At 46.0% G+C, this 15,156-nt stretch overlaps 2 protein-coding genes across 2 annotated transcripts in view; one reads left to right on the top strand and one right to left on the bottom strand.

Moving 5' to 3' along the window:
* STRC (stereocilin) overlaps positions 1-5,519 on the top strand; it is a 16,416-nt gene extending 10,897 nt beyond the window's left edge. Inside the window, exons 19-29 of the mRNA XM_004687858.1 lie at positions 531-666; positions 1,065-1,261; positions 1,465-1,555; positions 1,751-1,907; positions 2,709-2,878; positions 3,428-3,583; positions 4,173-4,315; positions 4,501-4,649; positions 4,893-4,990; positions 5,088-5,235; positions 5,431-5,519. Of these exons, the coding sequence (XP_004687915.1) occupies positions 531-666; positions 1,065-1,261; positions 1,465-1,555; positions 1,751-1,907; positions 2,709-2,878; positions 3,428-3,583; positions 4,173-4,315; positions 4,501-4,649; positions 4,893-4,990; positions 5,088-5,235; positions 5,431-5,519 (1,534 nt within the window). The remainder of the gene's footprint in view (positions 1-530; positions 667-1,064; positions 1,262-1,464; positions 1,556-1,750; positions 1,908-2,708; positions 2,879-3,427; positions 3,584-4,172; positions 4,316-4,500; positions 4,650-4,892; positions 4,991-5,087; positions 5,236-5,430) is intronic.
* Positions 5,520-5,801: 282 nt separating this feature from the next.
* LOC101634708 (creatine kinase U-type, mitochondrial) lies at positions 5,802-11,003 on the bottom strand. The gene is made up of 9 exons (XM_004687860.2): positions 10,523-11,003; positions 9,703-9,901; positions 9,412-9,507; positions 8,839-9,060; positions 8,606-8,691; positions 8,314-8,437; positions 6,568-6,702; positions 6,256-6,381; positions 5,802-6,055 (listed from the first exon to the last, which is right to left on the bottom strand). Exons 1-9 carry the CDS (start codon positions 10,669-10,671, stop codon positions 5,939-5,941), a joined length of 1,254 nt encoding a protein of 417 aa, XP_004687917.1. The 5' UTR covers positions 10,672-11,003; the 3' UTR covers positions 5,802-5,938.
* Positions 11,004-15,156: the final 4,153 nt, after the last annotated feature.

Here is a 15,156-nt window from a genome sequence, read left to right on the forward strand (position 1 = left end):
GGTACAGGCCAGAGGCACAGGGGTGGTGAGAGGCTTCACCAGAGACAGAGTGGGGAGCAGAACAGGCAGATTGACGAAGTACACTACTGAGGGGAACAGTGGGTGGGTCAGGAATTCTGCCACGCCATGTGGGTCAGCTCTGGGACTGGGAATTGAACTTGCACTGAAGTGGCTGCAGCCAGATTGCAGTGCTGCCTTCTTATCCATCGTGCCACCAGGGAGGGCCCAAATGGGGATACTTTTAAATGATATTTAGTAGTATTTGGGACTCTTAATTTCACTAGATATTTAGCTAATACATTTAGGATTGTTCATCATTTATTTTAAGGAAGATTAGAATTATGTTATTTCCTTGAGAAATATGTTCTGTCCCTACATGTACAATCTGGGAACTAGGTCTGGGCTATTTTATATCAGTTTCTGTCTAGAGTCATGGAACTTTTTTCTGGTGTTTCTTCTCTGAGGATTGTGATGTTTTGTGGTACCTTCTCAACTTAGTTCTGAGTGCCCCTGCTGTTAAATTGTTACAGGATTCGGTTGATGGACAGACTATCCAATGAATCTGTTATGCTGGTGGTGGAGCTGGTACAAGGCGCTCCAGAGCAACTGCTGGCACTGACCCCAGTTCACCGCACAGCCCTGGCAGAGAAGGCACTACAAAATTTGGTAAGGGTCCATCATACTGGGCTTAGAGCTGCTCTCTGGGCAACCCTAGATAGAGTAGAGGAAGACTATGCTTACTAACTGTCTTCTAGGCCTAACCCACACTTTTGCTACCAAACAGATTCTTGTCTGTAAGGTTTTCATCACTGGGTCTACCTCTGGGTTCTATTCCTGGATAAGCTGTTCCCAGCTTCTTACCCATACTCCTTAGAGTCCAAGAAAATCCTTAGATTCTACTTTCCACTCTTTCTACCTGATCCTATATGGGTTCTTGTTTAAGAAAGTGAACAATGGCAGTGAGCTCCATAGGGTACTTAGAGTTGAGAGCTGAAGGGTCCTGGTCAAAGTCTGGTACTCTGAGTCAGAGGTGCATTTTCCCAAGGCCTGATGTCATTCTCCAGGCTCCAAAGGAGACAACAGTCTCTAAGGAAGTGCTGGAGGCATTGGGCCCTTTGGTTGGATTCCTGGGCATAGAGAACACAAGACGGATCCCCCTACAGATCTTATTGGCCCATCTCAGTCAGCTGCAGGACTTCTGCCTTGGAGAGCCATTTGCTACAGAGCTGGGACGGCTGCTGTCGCAAGAACCTGTTCTCGGGTATGGACTTTAAGGAACTTCAGGCTCTGGCTAATTCTTTACCCAACCTCTCAACTACCAGCTTTGTTCCAGGCAGTCCATTTAAAATGCTTTTGTGCTCCCTTAGATCCCTGAGACCCTAATCCTAGCATGTTCTCTGTTCCTATCCTTTCCCTCACAGTTCCCTCAGCATCCCAGCCCCTGATCTTCTTCCTGTTCCCCAGGAAACCAGAATTGTGGACCCAGGATGAAGTAGAGCAAGCTGGACGCCTAGTGTTCACTCTGTCTACTGAGGCTATATCCTTGATCCCCAGGGTGAGGTGAAGGAACAAGAGAGGGAGTTAGAGCAAAGAGGAGTCTAGTTATGAGTTAAGCCAAGGAGGCTGAGGGCAAAAGAAATAAAACCTGAATATGGGGATTCTGTTAAAGAGACAGGACTTTAGAGTTATAGCTGTAGCATCTGGCCATGATGCTGTGCAGGTCTCCCCACTCTCCCTTTACCTTTGGCAGGAGGCCTTGGGCCCAGAGTCCCTTGAACGGCTCCTAGAGAAGCAGCAGAGCTGGGAGCAGAGCAGAGTTGGGCAGCTATGTGGAGGGCCGCAGCTCAGTCCCAAGAAAGCAGCCCTGGTAACTGGGATTGTGCGGCCTGCTGTGGAGGATCTACCAGGTGAAACTATCCAAACACTCATTTGTGTTGCAGGGCATACCCAGAAAAGTATCCAGTAATGCACTCAGAAGTCTGGGCTTTAGGTGTACTGTGTCCTTGGAGAATATTTGCATACCTGTTTGCTGCTGTGGTTTTCTAATCTATAGAGTTTGGAGAAGTGATTTTCAAGGTTTCTCTGGTTCTGGGGTTCTGTGTCTCTGGGAATTTATAACCTATTGTGTTTTTAGCTCAGGATTCCTTTTCTTGTTTTCACATCTCTATTAACAATTGACTTAGCTCTAGGTTAGCTAAGTGTGCAGTACTTTACTGGGTAAATGCTTAGGATGTAAGAAGGAAATACTGTAAGTCTAAGGACCTGGGTTGTAGTCCAGCTGTGTGTTAGATCTCTTGGCTTCTCCCTTAGCCGTCCATCTATAAAATGTGGAGATTGTCCTCTCCAGTCATTTTTTATTCTAGTATCCTACGAGTCCTATAAATTTCACACTGTGGTACTCCCTCAACCCATGCCTCCCACATTGCTCTGTCCTCCAAAGGCTGGAGGGATCATTCCATCTACCCACCTCTCTCTAGGAATACTTTATTTAAAAAAAAAAAGATTTTATTTATTTATTTATTTATGCATACAGAGCTGGGGTACAAGCCAGAGGTGCAGGGGCAGTGAGAAGATTCACCAGAGACAGAGTGGGGAGCAGAACAGGCAGATCAACGAAGTACACTGCTGAGGGGAGCAGTGGGCAGGTCAGGAGAGATCTGTCTCTAGGCATACTTTAATACTATTCTGACCCTGACTCTCCCTTTTAGAACCTGTGCCAAATTGTGCAGATGTACGTGGGACATTTCCAGCAGCCTGGTCTGCAGCCCAGATTTCAGAGATGGAGCTGGCAGACTTTGAGGACTGCCTGGCACTATTTTCAGGAGACACAGGACTTGGGCCTGAGGAGCTCCGGGCAGCAATGGGCAAGGCAAAGCAGGTTAGGAGTGGAGACATCAATTGGGGACAAAGGTGGAAAATCATGAGGAAGCAGGTTGGGTGTGTTATGGAACATGGAGAATAGAGAGCTGGGTGAGTGGGAGGAAAATGGGAGATAAAAGAATTAGAGGATTTCAAGTTTGAATAGGAAGTCAGAGAGAAAAAATAGTGAGGAAAGGAAGGTAGAGGGATTGCCATAAAGCCTACCAAAGTTTAGTGTGTATCAAAATCATGTGGGAAGTAAATTTTTAAAATGCTATGTTAGACTGGCTGGAGAAGAATCTCTGGAGGTGGGATCTGGGCATCAACATTTTAACAGACATCCAGGGTGAGACTGGTGCCCATAAAAGTTTAAAATTGTAGACTCTACTATTCATTCTAAGAGTCGAGAGTCTTAGTTAAATCTTACAGGTGAGGAAACTAAAGACACAAAGAAGGCAGTAATTTGCCTACAGTTGTATAGGTAAGGACAGAGGCAACACTAAGAGCCAGCATTCTGACTCATACTCCAGTGACTTTTCCATTTACATCGTTCCTCTCTTTCTCCTAGTTGTGGGGTCCTCCCCGGGTATTCCGTCCTGAGCAGATCTTGCAGCTGGGCCGGCTCTTAATAGGTCTAGGAGAACGGGAACTGCAAGAGCTAATCCTGGTGGACTGGGGAGTGCTGAGCACCCTGGGGCAGATAGATGGCTGGAGCTCTTCCCAGGTAGTACCCAGCTGCCACCATCCAAACATCACAGAGATCTGGGCCTCCAGGACATCTAAATCCCAGGGAATTTTTTCCTGTGACCCTGCCTGACCTTTTTTTGTTTTTCTCCCTTCCTATTTTATTGATAAATAATTAACATTTAATTATTTAAATGCTTAAATTGTTTAGCATGTTTAAATTGTGTATCATGATGATTCAATTAACTTATCAGTACATTGCAAGATGCTTACCACAGTAGATTCAGCTAACATTTATCTTCATTTGCATCTCTCTGATTACAAATGATGTTGCACATCATTTCATATACGTGTTTACTGGCCATTCTTTTTGTCTTTCTTTAATACCCCATACTAGTGATCTTAGGGACTCTGAGGCACTGGACATATAATACTCCTTCCTGCCTCTTTAACCTGAGCTCATATGCTCATATCCTTTAATATCCTTCCTCTTTTTGCATTCCCAACTTTTCCCATTTTTCTATTGGAACTCCAGGTCCTAATAATAATAATAATAAAATAACACAGTAGCACTTTCCTAGTCACTTCCTCATTCACTGATTCTCTGTCACTTCTCATCCCCCTCCCAGCTCCGAGTTGTGGTCTCCAGTTTCCTGCGGCAGAGTGGCCGGCACGTGAGCCACCTGGACTTCCTTCACCTGACTGCTCTGGGTTACACGCTTTGTGGACTGAGGCCCGAGGAATTACAGCATATCAGCAGTTGGGAGTTTAGGTCTCCAGTGGAGGGGGTTTGGGTGGTGGTAAGGTAAAGGAGGACTCCCTGGGAAGAAAATGATCAGGAGTGGTTCCGTAGAACAAGGGCATTCACTTGAAGCCATCTCTGACCCCACCTCATCCTCCTGACTCTGGACCTTGTCACCATAGTTGAATGCTATCTTCATTCTTACTCTTCCACAGCCAAGCAGCTCTCTTCCTGGGCAACCTACCTCTCCAGTGCTCTGAGGAACAACTGGAGGTACTGGCCCAGCTCCTTGTGTTGCCTGGTGGTTTTGGCCCAGTCAGTAACTGGGGGCCTGAGATCTTCACTGAGATTGGCACAATAGCAGGTAGGAGACTGGGCTACTGCTGGTTCTACTTGTCAGGTGTTTGCCTTCATACCATGGGTGGATTGGATGGAGCACTGCTCTAGAGTTCTTAAGGTTGGAGTCGGGGAACGTGTTTAGATTAGAGATTGAGCACGTGTTGGGGAGGAACTGTAGTAAGGTACAGTTGGAAGTAGTTGGAGAAAGTATGGAGAAGGGAGGATACCCCAAGACAGTTTTGGGTGCCTATCTCGCTTGTTTTAACAGCTGGGATCCCAGATCTGGCTCTTTCAGCATTGCTGCAGGAACAGATACAAGGACTTACCCCTCTGGCCATTTCTGTCATTCCTGCTCCTAAATTTGCTGTAAGTATTGATATTTGGGATCCTGGGGTAGCCACAAGAAAGCCAGGGTTCAATAAAGGCTACAATGCATGTAGTGATTCCTGCCCCCCACCTGCAGGTGGTGTTCAGCCCCACCCAGCTATCTAGTCTCACAAGTGTTCAGGCTGTGGCTGTCACTCCTGAGCAAATGGCCTTTCTGAGTCCTGAGCAGCGACAAGCAGTTGCATGGGCCCAGCATGAAGGCAAGGAAAGCCCAGAACAGCAGGGTGAGTTCTCAGTTGCACAGCCTGGCCTTTCATCTCCTGACTCAGAATTTAGTCCCTAACTTGATGCTTTCTGGCTCATAGAATCCACCCAGGGAGATCCCTGGAGTGAAGATCTATAGGAAGATTCTTTCCAATGATCAGTGGCTCCTGGGGAGTGGAGCTGTGGTATTTCTTCCATTCTCTGTCTCATTATAGGTCGAAGTACAGCCTGGGGCCTCCAGGACTGGTCACAATCATCCTGGGCCCTGGCACTGACCATCTGCTCCCTTGGCAACCTGCTATGAACCTATCTGTATCATTAAGAGAGATTGATGGAAAAGGAACCTTAAGTCATAATGAATAAAGTGCAAATGAAAATGCATTCTAATTATTCTTAGGAAGCTGATGAGGAATATGGGTAAAATGTAAATGCTCTCCACCCACCCAAGAATTAGTGTTCCTGGCATGTCATTGCTAGAGTCTCTTTCCATCATAAATAACCCTATAACCCTATTAACTGTTTTTTTTTTTTTTCCTGGAGGCTACTCCCGCTTCACCCTGCCATTAGAAATAACACAGACAGCTGGAGTATAGCATAGGAGTCTTTACTAGCACAAACAGATTGGTGGGGACAAAGGGAGAAAAATCAAGGGCAAGTAGAGTGGGCCACCATTAGAGTGATAGCAGTTCTGGAGATCTTGAGGCATCTGCTGGGGATGGAGAGTTAATGCTTGCTGTGTATAAGAGGTGGAGGGATGCGGATATCCTGGCCTCTCTCCAGACGCCGTTCACAGTCAATCAAATAGTTTACTCCATCGATGACCAGTTGCACCAGCTCCACCTGAAGGACACTAACCCTTGGTCTCTGCTTCTTATAACCTGAATTTCTTTCCTTAGCACTGACTTGTCTGTCCTGGAAAGTCATTTTCAATTGCCACCCCAGTCAACCTGAATGTAAATTCCCGAGGCACACTTACTGTCATGTTTCAATCCCCACAAACCTGTATCTTTCCTCATCTTAAAGATTCCTAAGGATCTCACCTCTGATTTACCCAGTCGGTCCAAATTAGAGATGTCAAAGACACTGCCCGTGGCTGCTGTGTCCACTCCTCCAGTACCACGCTTTTGGAGTCTTAGGTTCTCCAGGATCTTTGGGAAGCGGTTATCCTGTAGGAGAGAGAGGGGTTGGGTCATGGTCAACAGAGCCAGAATCTGGTCTACCTGAAAGAGCCCTGAACCTGCTCAGAGTCTTCCCCCGACCCAATAGCGACAATGTGTCTAGCTCCACAGTGCCTCATCCATACATAGCCACCTTCCTCTTCACAGCTCTCTCTCACTCCACAATAACTTTACTTTGCTCAAGAGGGGCAGTCTGATGTGCACTCCTGCTCGAAGTCCGGTGCCCAGGTTAGATGGACAGGTCAAGATGTATCCTAGACGCTCGTTCCACATGAACTCCCAGCCACGCTCCTGGATCAGTCGTTCCACCTGAGGCCACAAAGACTGAGTTAGTAAAAAGTCAAGGGTATGTGGACCTGCCCTTAGCTAGACCCACAGGAACTCTAGAAATACATTTAGAGCCAGAAATATGGGATGTGAAAGAATGATGTCCTTTCTTTTTGGTAGAAATGGTTGTTATTATCATGCAGATGGGTAATTTTGATGTGGCAAGCCCATAATAATGAGATTATAAAAATATCTTGTGTGTGGAAGAAGAGGATCTTAAGGTATAATCCAGGAAGAGTGATCTAGGGGAAACTAACGGAGGTGGTAGGAGGTGGTAAGCCTAACGGAGAAGGGATTACTTATTCAATAAATTCTGCATGTATTATCTTTGCTTTGCTAATGAGCCTGGAGCTTGAAAGAGTCCTTTCAGACAAAAAATAAGGGTGTAGGCTTTGTAACAGGAAGAGGCAAGAAAGCCTTCTGTTAGCTGTAGAAAAAGCACATGTGAGAAAGCAGAGAGGTGAAAATAGTACAGAAGAGCTGGACTGATAGATCTGTGTGAGAGGGGTGCGGGAATGTGGGAAGATTGCTTCTTCTCTTCAAAGTCCTAATCATAAAGATGACTAAAAGAGTTGAAGAGGTGGGTGATCTGCCAGCATGATGGATACAAAGACCTTAGCTTACACTAGTAAAGGGGACCTTATTCATGCTCAGAAAGACCCATGCTGAACACGGGGAAATCTTTTTATCTAGGACAATAATACTTAACACTTGAGCACTTACTAAAGGTCAGGCACTTTACATGCATTATCTCATTTAGTCCCCACAATAACCTAAGACATTGGAAGTCTCACTATCCTAATTTACAGACAAAGAAACCAGAGATATATAATTTAATTTAAAAAGTACTTTCTGACTCATTTTCAGTCAGAATCTGTTATCTATTATTTGCCACAAACAACTGAAACTTTCCAACTAGATTCTAAAAGTAAGAAGGATTTTGTCTTTCCAAGTCCAAAATAGAAATGTGTAGATGAGAATACATCCTAGGTATTGGACTTATGGGGATTTCTAAACCAGAATTGAATATTCCAACCTAGAATTGAATCCACTTTAACTGAGGCCACATTCTAGAACTTAAGGCATTCAATATTCCCCCACTTGTTCTTAACTTCAAGCCTAGAGCTAACACTTTAACAAAAATGACAGAATTCAGAGTTAAGGCCTACCTTGGCTCAGAACTGGATGGTTACATTAGAATCATGAAAATACCACTCTTTTGTCCTTGCATCTACCTAAGCTTAAATTGTTTCCTTATCTACAGTCCCCATCATCATACAGTCCAGGCACTGACCTACAATCTTAGTCACTCTGCTTTTTTTTGTTTGTTTGCATAATATGGTAATGACTTTATTTACTTCCTTAAATTCCTGATATTTTTTTTTCTATCTATTCTTAGAATAACCAAAAATCCTGGTATTCCCTGGATAATCCTAATTTATACCTATATCCTGGAGTGATTGATAGTGATCCCTTTCACTCCCAGAAATGTCCTGGGCTGGTTGATAAATTAGGTGGTCAATATAATATCTATTTTAGTGTTTTTTTTTTCTTATGCCCTCCCACCCAGTTTCCTTATCTTTCTTCTCCAACCTCTTTGAGGCCTCTGCAGAATCTTTCAAATACTCTCTTCATGTTGCCACCCTTCTCCATGGAGATGACCCGTGTATGATCCTCTTCATTCACCCAGATCAAGAAGCTCTTTTCATTGTTATGCCTGAGGGGAGGATAGAGGGAGGGACAGCAATCAAGAGACAGGACAAGAAATGGGAAAGGTAGAAACAGAAAGACATAACTTGGGGCACCAAGACAAAAGAGGTATGAAAAGAGGTATCAAAAAGAGGTATCAAAGAGGTATCAAAAGAGGTATGAGTAAAGCTCATACCAAATTCCACGAGCATCTGGCCAGTCACGAGCCATTCCTGCTGCAGTCAGCAATGGGGACACAGGCTTATCAAATAGAAAGTGATCCTGGGGAGAGAAAAGAACTTGGATTAAAAATCTTCCCAGGAGCCCCTAGACCTCTCAGAACCCATCTATCTCATGTGTCCCAGCCTCCCTGCTGACTCTTCTTTTCAACTGCTCCCACTACCCAACTCCCGCTCAAGGCCCCCTCACATCAATAAGCTGCTGCTGCTCAGCCTCTGTCATTTCACTGAGCCGATAATAACGTCCAGTCAGGTCACCCTTCAGGCCACTCAGTGCATCTACCACGACTCGCTCAACCTCTCGTCGTTCTGCCCGAGTGCAGGCTGGAGGCAGACTGAGTCCTCGAATACTTCGGCCAGTTCTGACTCTCGAGGACAATACATACCTTTCATCAAAGTAGCCAGAACGGATCTAAAGAAAAAGAGAAAATAATACAATCAGAGAAAAACTGGGTGGGAACTGAGGACCACGAGGAAGGAGATCCCTTGGGAGCTATAAGCATCTTCCCTGCATGCATTGGAAGGAACCTATTGCCAAGCAGTGCAAGTGAAGAGGGTATTATGACCCTTCCCCCAAACTATCCACTTTGGGGAGCATTTGGAAAGCATGGTCATTATATCTGCTCCTTAAGATACAATTCTTTCCCTACACCAAGATTGAAAGTTCAGCAGTATAATGAGCCAGGAAATAATTCAGGTGAAGGGATTGTAAAAAGCGTTGTTCATAAGGCAATACAAATCAGAAGTGGAATATTTGACTGACCTTGCTGGCATCCAGATCAGTGGTGTGTTTCATGGTCCTGGGGTCATATCCATTGTGTCTCTCTTGGATGACAGGATCAAACAGTTCAGCAAATACCTAAGGAGGAATTAAAAGGGAGAGGGTGGTTAATGAGAAGGAATTCCTTCCTAGGCTTTAATTGTGAATTGATTTCAGAATATTTAAGTATGGATGGTCCAGTCTTGAGGGTAAGTGAGGGGTCTTTAGGAGGAAGGAGCTGGGATTACTGGGAAAATGAGTTGGGTCACCAGGGAAACTCTGGGGGCCCCCTACCTCATAGGTCTCCTCATCTCCTGCTACCATTCCCACAGTCTTGATGAAGGGGTGGCCGGGGTTGTCCACGCCAGTCTGGATACACTGATCTAGCGTCCAACCAGTGGGTGTGGTCTTGTCGCAGAGCCGGGCATAGACTGCTGGGGTCAGGTGACTGGCCATGCAGTTGTTGTGCTTTCGGAGGTCTGGGTACTCAGCGCTAGGGAGGGGGTACCCAGTAACCATGGAGGGAGGGCACAAGGGGCCTAGAGCTGTAGTCAGCTGGGAGCTATGCAGTTAGCCAAGTCTGGGTTTGCTCCTTGGGAGGAGGGGAGATTAGAGGGAGGCTAAACCTTGGTAAGCTCATTATGAACTTCCAGGGTCTATTCTTTCCCAACAGTTCTAGCTTCCTCTGGCTGGCAACTCAGTCAGATCTGCTCAGTTCTTTCCTCCCATGAACACTTTAGAGATGGGGGTGGGGGGGTTGTGGGGGGGAAGATTGACAGGAGAACAGCAGGAAAAGGAGATGGGGGAGAGTGAAAAGGATAGATCCTGGTCTCTCAATTAGAAATTTGGCTGGAATGTGTTGCCGCCAGAACTCACAGGACCAGAGCTGGTCTTGGGGGCGGGGACTGCGGGTTACAGGTCCAAGAATGCTTTCCCTTATAATTTTGGCCTCCACCCCCACCCGACTGAAGTCTCCAGACTATACAGCACCTAACTCCTGAGCCTTCGTGATTATAACCCTTCTCTGTTGCCTGGGTTCTCATCTCCATTTTCACCTTCGTTCCCATTGCCACCTGCCCCCTATCTCCCCTCCCCACGCTTCAGACACTGATACCTCGGGGGATACAGCCTCCGTCGTTCACTGACAGCTCGAACAGGTTCCGGGCGGAGCAGAAACCCAGCGGCTAGAGACCCAGCTCCGGCCAAGGCCAGGAGCCTGAGCCCTGGGCGGGCAGACAGCAGACGAGAAAAGGGGCCTGCCATGGCTTGAGGGTCCGGCTACAGAATCCCGCAGCAGAAGCTGACGCTGGGCTGAAATAGGGAGGGAGGATGCAACCGGGGCGGACAGACGACCGGGTGGGTGCGAGGCTGGAGTCAAGAGGTCGAGTGGAAGCTGAAATGGAAGTGGGAGCCGGTACCAACCAGACTGCGGAAAGGCGCAATGAGCCTTGAGGCGGGCGGAGGAGAAGGAGGCCGAGCCGCAGTCTCCAGGGGTGGGGCTCAAGCAGGTCCCGCCTCCCCGCCTAGCACCACGCTAGGTGTGCGGGGGCAGAGGTGGACGGCAACGTCAGGTTACGGGTACCCGAGGTTCGCACCCCCTAGTCTGGGGATGCGGGCCCACCGGGGATGCAGTCGCCCAAATTTCAGCACCAAGTAGAGGACAGCACCCAAGGGGACTGGCAAAACCCGAGCACCCTTCCCCCAAGCCTCTCAGTTCAATTGGAAACCCGACCCGTCACTCCGTGGGTGTGAAAGGATGACATTGCCCAACCTCTTCTCTGCTTTCAGCCTGCCCCAGCAACCTCCCCTTCTTCCCAGGGGAGGCCGCCCCGGGGAAACCGCGGAATAAACACAATGCCAGAGGACGACACGGAGAAAAACACAAGAGTTAGAGGCAGACATTGGGAAAGACGCCCGGCTGCCTCAAGGTCACCTTTTCTTTAGAACCAGGAAGAAGACCAAGGCTCCTCCCTGCCACACCTGTGCTCTCTTTACAAGGTTGAGGAAGGAGTCCCAAAGAAGAATAGGAGACATTAACTCTTCACTCAGCTGTGCTCTGTTCCCCTTCCCTATCTTGACCCCCAATTTGAAACCCTATTTCCCACCTCCACTTCTCACGATTGCCTAGTTTCCCCACACCCTCTTCTTTCCTCCTCCTCTCCTACTTCACCTTTTATCTCTTATTTCTTGGAATCTTTTACAAACTCAGACCTGTTTGCTGCTCGGGTTTTCCCTCTGAGTATTCTCTGCAAGCTTGGCTACTTGGTGGTTGAACTGGGTGAGGAGCAGGGGGTTGAAGCAAATTGTTAGTTTCTTCTTCTTCCTCTTCCCTCTTGGTAGCTCCCAGTTCCTGTACTGGAAGACAGTGTAAAGTGAAGTACAGAGTGCGTTGAGATGACTGGGTGTAGGCATGGAACAGGCAGACACAAGTCCCCAACTATTACATGTGTTTCTTCTTTTGGCTCCTTAATGCTGTTTAATCCAGAGTGTAAGAGGGAGTGGTATCCAAGATCATAAGGTCACCAGGGAATCTCCACTTTCCTCCAGTTCTCTTCCTCACCTCAGATTTGAGGGCTTGGCTCCCACAGTTCCACAGTGTAAGTTGGGTGGGACCTCATCTCTGTTCTTACAGGAAGGAGAATAAATGCTGGAACCAAAAGATAGAGATGTGGGGCCCTCCCTGATGTCGCAAGAGGTTAAAGCACAACACTATGAAGCTAACTGCAGCCACTGCAGCATGAGTTCAATTTCCAGCCAGGGAGCTGACCTATGTGTTGCGCCAGACCACTGTTGTCTCACCCGCTGCTCTCCTCAGCAATATATTTCAGTCAGTCTGCCTGTTCTGTTCCCCACCCGCTGCTCTCCTCAGCAATATATTTCAGTCAGTCTGCCTGTTCTGTTCCCCACCCGCTGCTCTCCTCAGCAATATATTTCAGTCAGTCTGCCTGTTCTGTTCCCCGTTCTATCTCTAGTGACTCCTCTCACCCCCAACCCCGCACCTCTGACCTACACCCCATTTCTTGTATGCATAAATAAAAATAAATCTTTAAAGAAGGAAAAAAGGGGCCCTCCCTGGTGGCGCAGCGGGTTAAAGCACTGCACTAAAAAGCTAAAGCCACTTCTGCATGAGCTCGATCCCCGCCTGCCCTGGAGGAGATCCACATGGCGTGGCAGACCTCTCCTGACCCGCCCGCTGCTCCCCTCAGCAGTGTACTTCTTCCATCTGCCTGTTCTGCTCCCCGCTCTGTCTCTGGTGAAGCCTCTCACCCTCCGCATCTCTGGCCTGTACCTCAGTTCTGTATGAATAAATAATCTTAAAAAAAAAAAGGAAAAAAGATAGAGATGTGGGACTTCAGTGTACAGGGGCAATTATAGTGGAGTGGTATGTTGGCATTAGTTCTTTCCTCAGTTCTATGTTGGTGTACTCACAAAACAGAATGGAACCAGAGGATTGTAGTACTAAGAAAGAGATACTCATTTCACATCTGTTCTCTGGCCCCACTAATGAAACCCCACTCGGCTTCTATTCTCTCATTTCCTTCATTTCTCTCAGACTTCCCTTGTGTTCCTCTTACTGCCTTCCTCATTTGTGGGTAACCTTAGAGGCCATGCACCTCTCAGCTAGGTCCATCACTGAACTTCTCCTGCTGGTAAGAAAGTAATTATCTAAGAGTAGAGTTCTGTAGTTGAAGTGTAGTCATTTTGGGAGTGATGGAAAATGTTATTTGTTCCACAGGGGCTCATTTTTTAGGTTAAGGAGCACCTATGAGGAAGCAAATATAATTACTTAGACTGGTGCATATTTACCCAGATAAGGAGGGAGGCAATCTTCTAGAGCAAACAGGGTTGTTATTTATTGGCTACTAAAATTAAAGAGAGAATTACAGAAAGAAAAATAAGGCCCTCTCAAAGAAGTAGAGTAATTACTCAAGTTTGGAGAGTAGCTACCCCAATTTTTTTTTTTTTACTTTACACACACACACACACACACAATGTTATTCATTTTAAAACAGTGTTTACTTCTCCCCCCCTCAGGTGTAGACCCCATAAAATTCCCTCCCCAAATTGCCCATGCACCATCACCACAGTCCCTAATGCCCCTCTCTTCTGATCCCTCCCCCCACCAGCAAGATATCTCTGGTTTGTCAATGTTTGTTTTGTTATTATTTTTTCTCCCTATGTCTTATTTAGTTCCCTATATTCCTCCTTTAAGTAAAACTATTTGATATTTTTCTTTTTCCTTCTGACCTAATTCACTGAGTATGATCCCTTCTAGCTCTATCCATGTCACTGCAAATTGCATGAATTTATCTTTTTGATAACTAAGTAATATTCTATTGTGTATATAGACAATTGTGTACATATACATCTTCTTGATCCAGTCATCTATTTTTGGGCATTTGGGTTGTTTTCCAGGTTTTTCCTATTGTAAATAGTGCTGCAATAAACATAGTAGTACAGGTATCCTTTTGAATTAATGTTTTTGTGTCCTTTTGGTAGATCTCTAGGAATGGAATTGCTGGGTCATATAGCTTCCCAAATTTGAGTAGTAGCTCCACTAAGAAAAGGCATAAATTAGGATATTTTTCTTATTCCCCTTAAGTCTCTGGCACATAGTGTATTAAGACTTAAAAAAAATCCTACAGCATATTGGAAGTAGTCAATATATATATTTATTATATCAGAAGATAAATAATAACCATTAATATTTATCAAATACTTTTAAATAATGATTATGTATTATTTCATTGACTTGAATTGGGTTGTTCCAGGGGGTGACTAGGAACTGAGTCTACATTTTCAAGGGGAAAAGAAGACAAATTACTTACTTAGAAGATGCTTTAATAACTTGTTTAAGGATTGGAGTAGTGAGAGGGATATAAGTCTGAGTATAAACTAGGTACCTACTTCTCTTAGAATCCTCTCTGTTTCATGTGATAGGCCTGGGGGTCAGTTGAGGCACTTGACTGATAAAGGGGTAAGATGTTTTGAGGTTGCAGAGAAGAAACAGGGAAACCCTGAATTGTTTTGACAGATAAGTCCAAGTGATGATGCAAGGATAATAGCAATACATGTATCCGAAATGCTTTCACATAATTAATAACCTGTGAGTTAGGTTCGCAATCCCTCTCTCTGACAAACGAGAAACAAGAAACAATGCTATCCAAGGCTGCAGCACTATTAAAGTCAAGGCCAAGAATAAAACCCAGGTTTGTCTAGGTTCTAAATCAGAAGGCTTGAGAACAAGCAGGCTGTGGAGACAGAATCAATTTATTCCATTCCATCCATTTTTTCTCCTCGACTTTCTGGTGTTTATTTCTGTTTTTGTCTCCCGTCTCTCTATCATTCTCCTACATCCGTTAACATTTTCAACCTACGTTTATTGTATCTCTACATATTTCATAGGGCGTTTTGTTTTACAAAACAAACAGAAGACCCGGTGTTGTATTCTTAGAAATGCAATAGCACAAATTCTACTTCTTCCCCTGCATCGCGCTTTTCCTCCCTTGTCGGTCTCACTGGGAAGTCTCTGTCTAGACCAAGCATCTGGACTTGGGCGACGCAGTTAGAAATCCGGAGCATCAGGTTGCACTTCCTCCCAGATGCCACTAGGGGCCACCCTTCTCCGCGCAGAAGCGCCGGCCAACGCAGCCTGACTGTTGCCTGTGCGCGCCCTCCGTTGATTGGTGGCCTTGCAGAGAAGTCGCGCTTTGATTGGGCTGCTGTCAGGTGTCGCTGCCGGCAGGT

Source organism: Condylura cristata, unplaced genomic scaffold (genome assembly GCF_000260355.1).
Source record: "Condylura cristata isolate star-nosed mole 26May11 unplaced genomic scaffold, ConCri1.0 scaffold00023, whole genome shotgun sequence".
Classification (NCBI taxonomy): domain Eukaryota; kingdom Metazoa; phylum Chordata; class Mammalia; order Eulipotyphla; family Talpidae; genus Condylura; species Condylura cristata.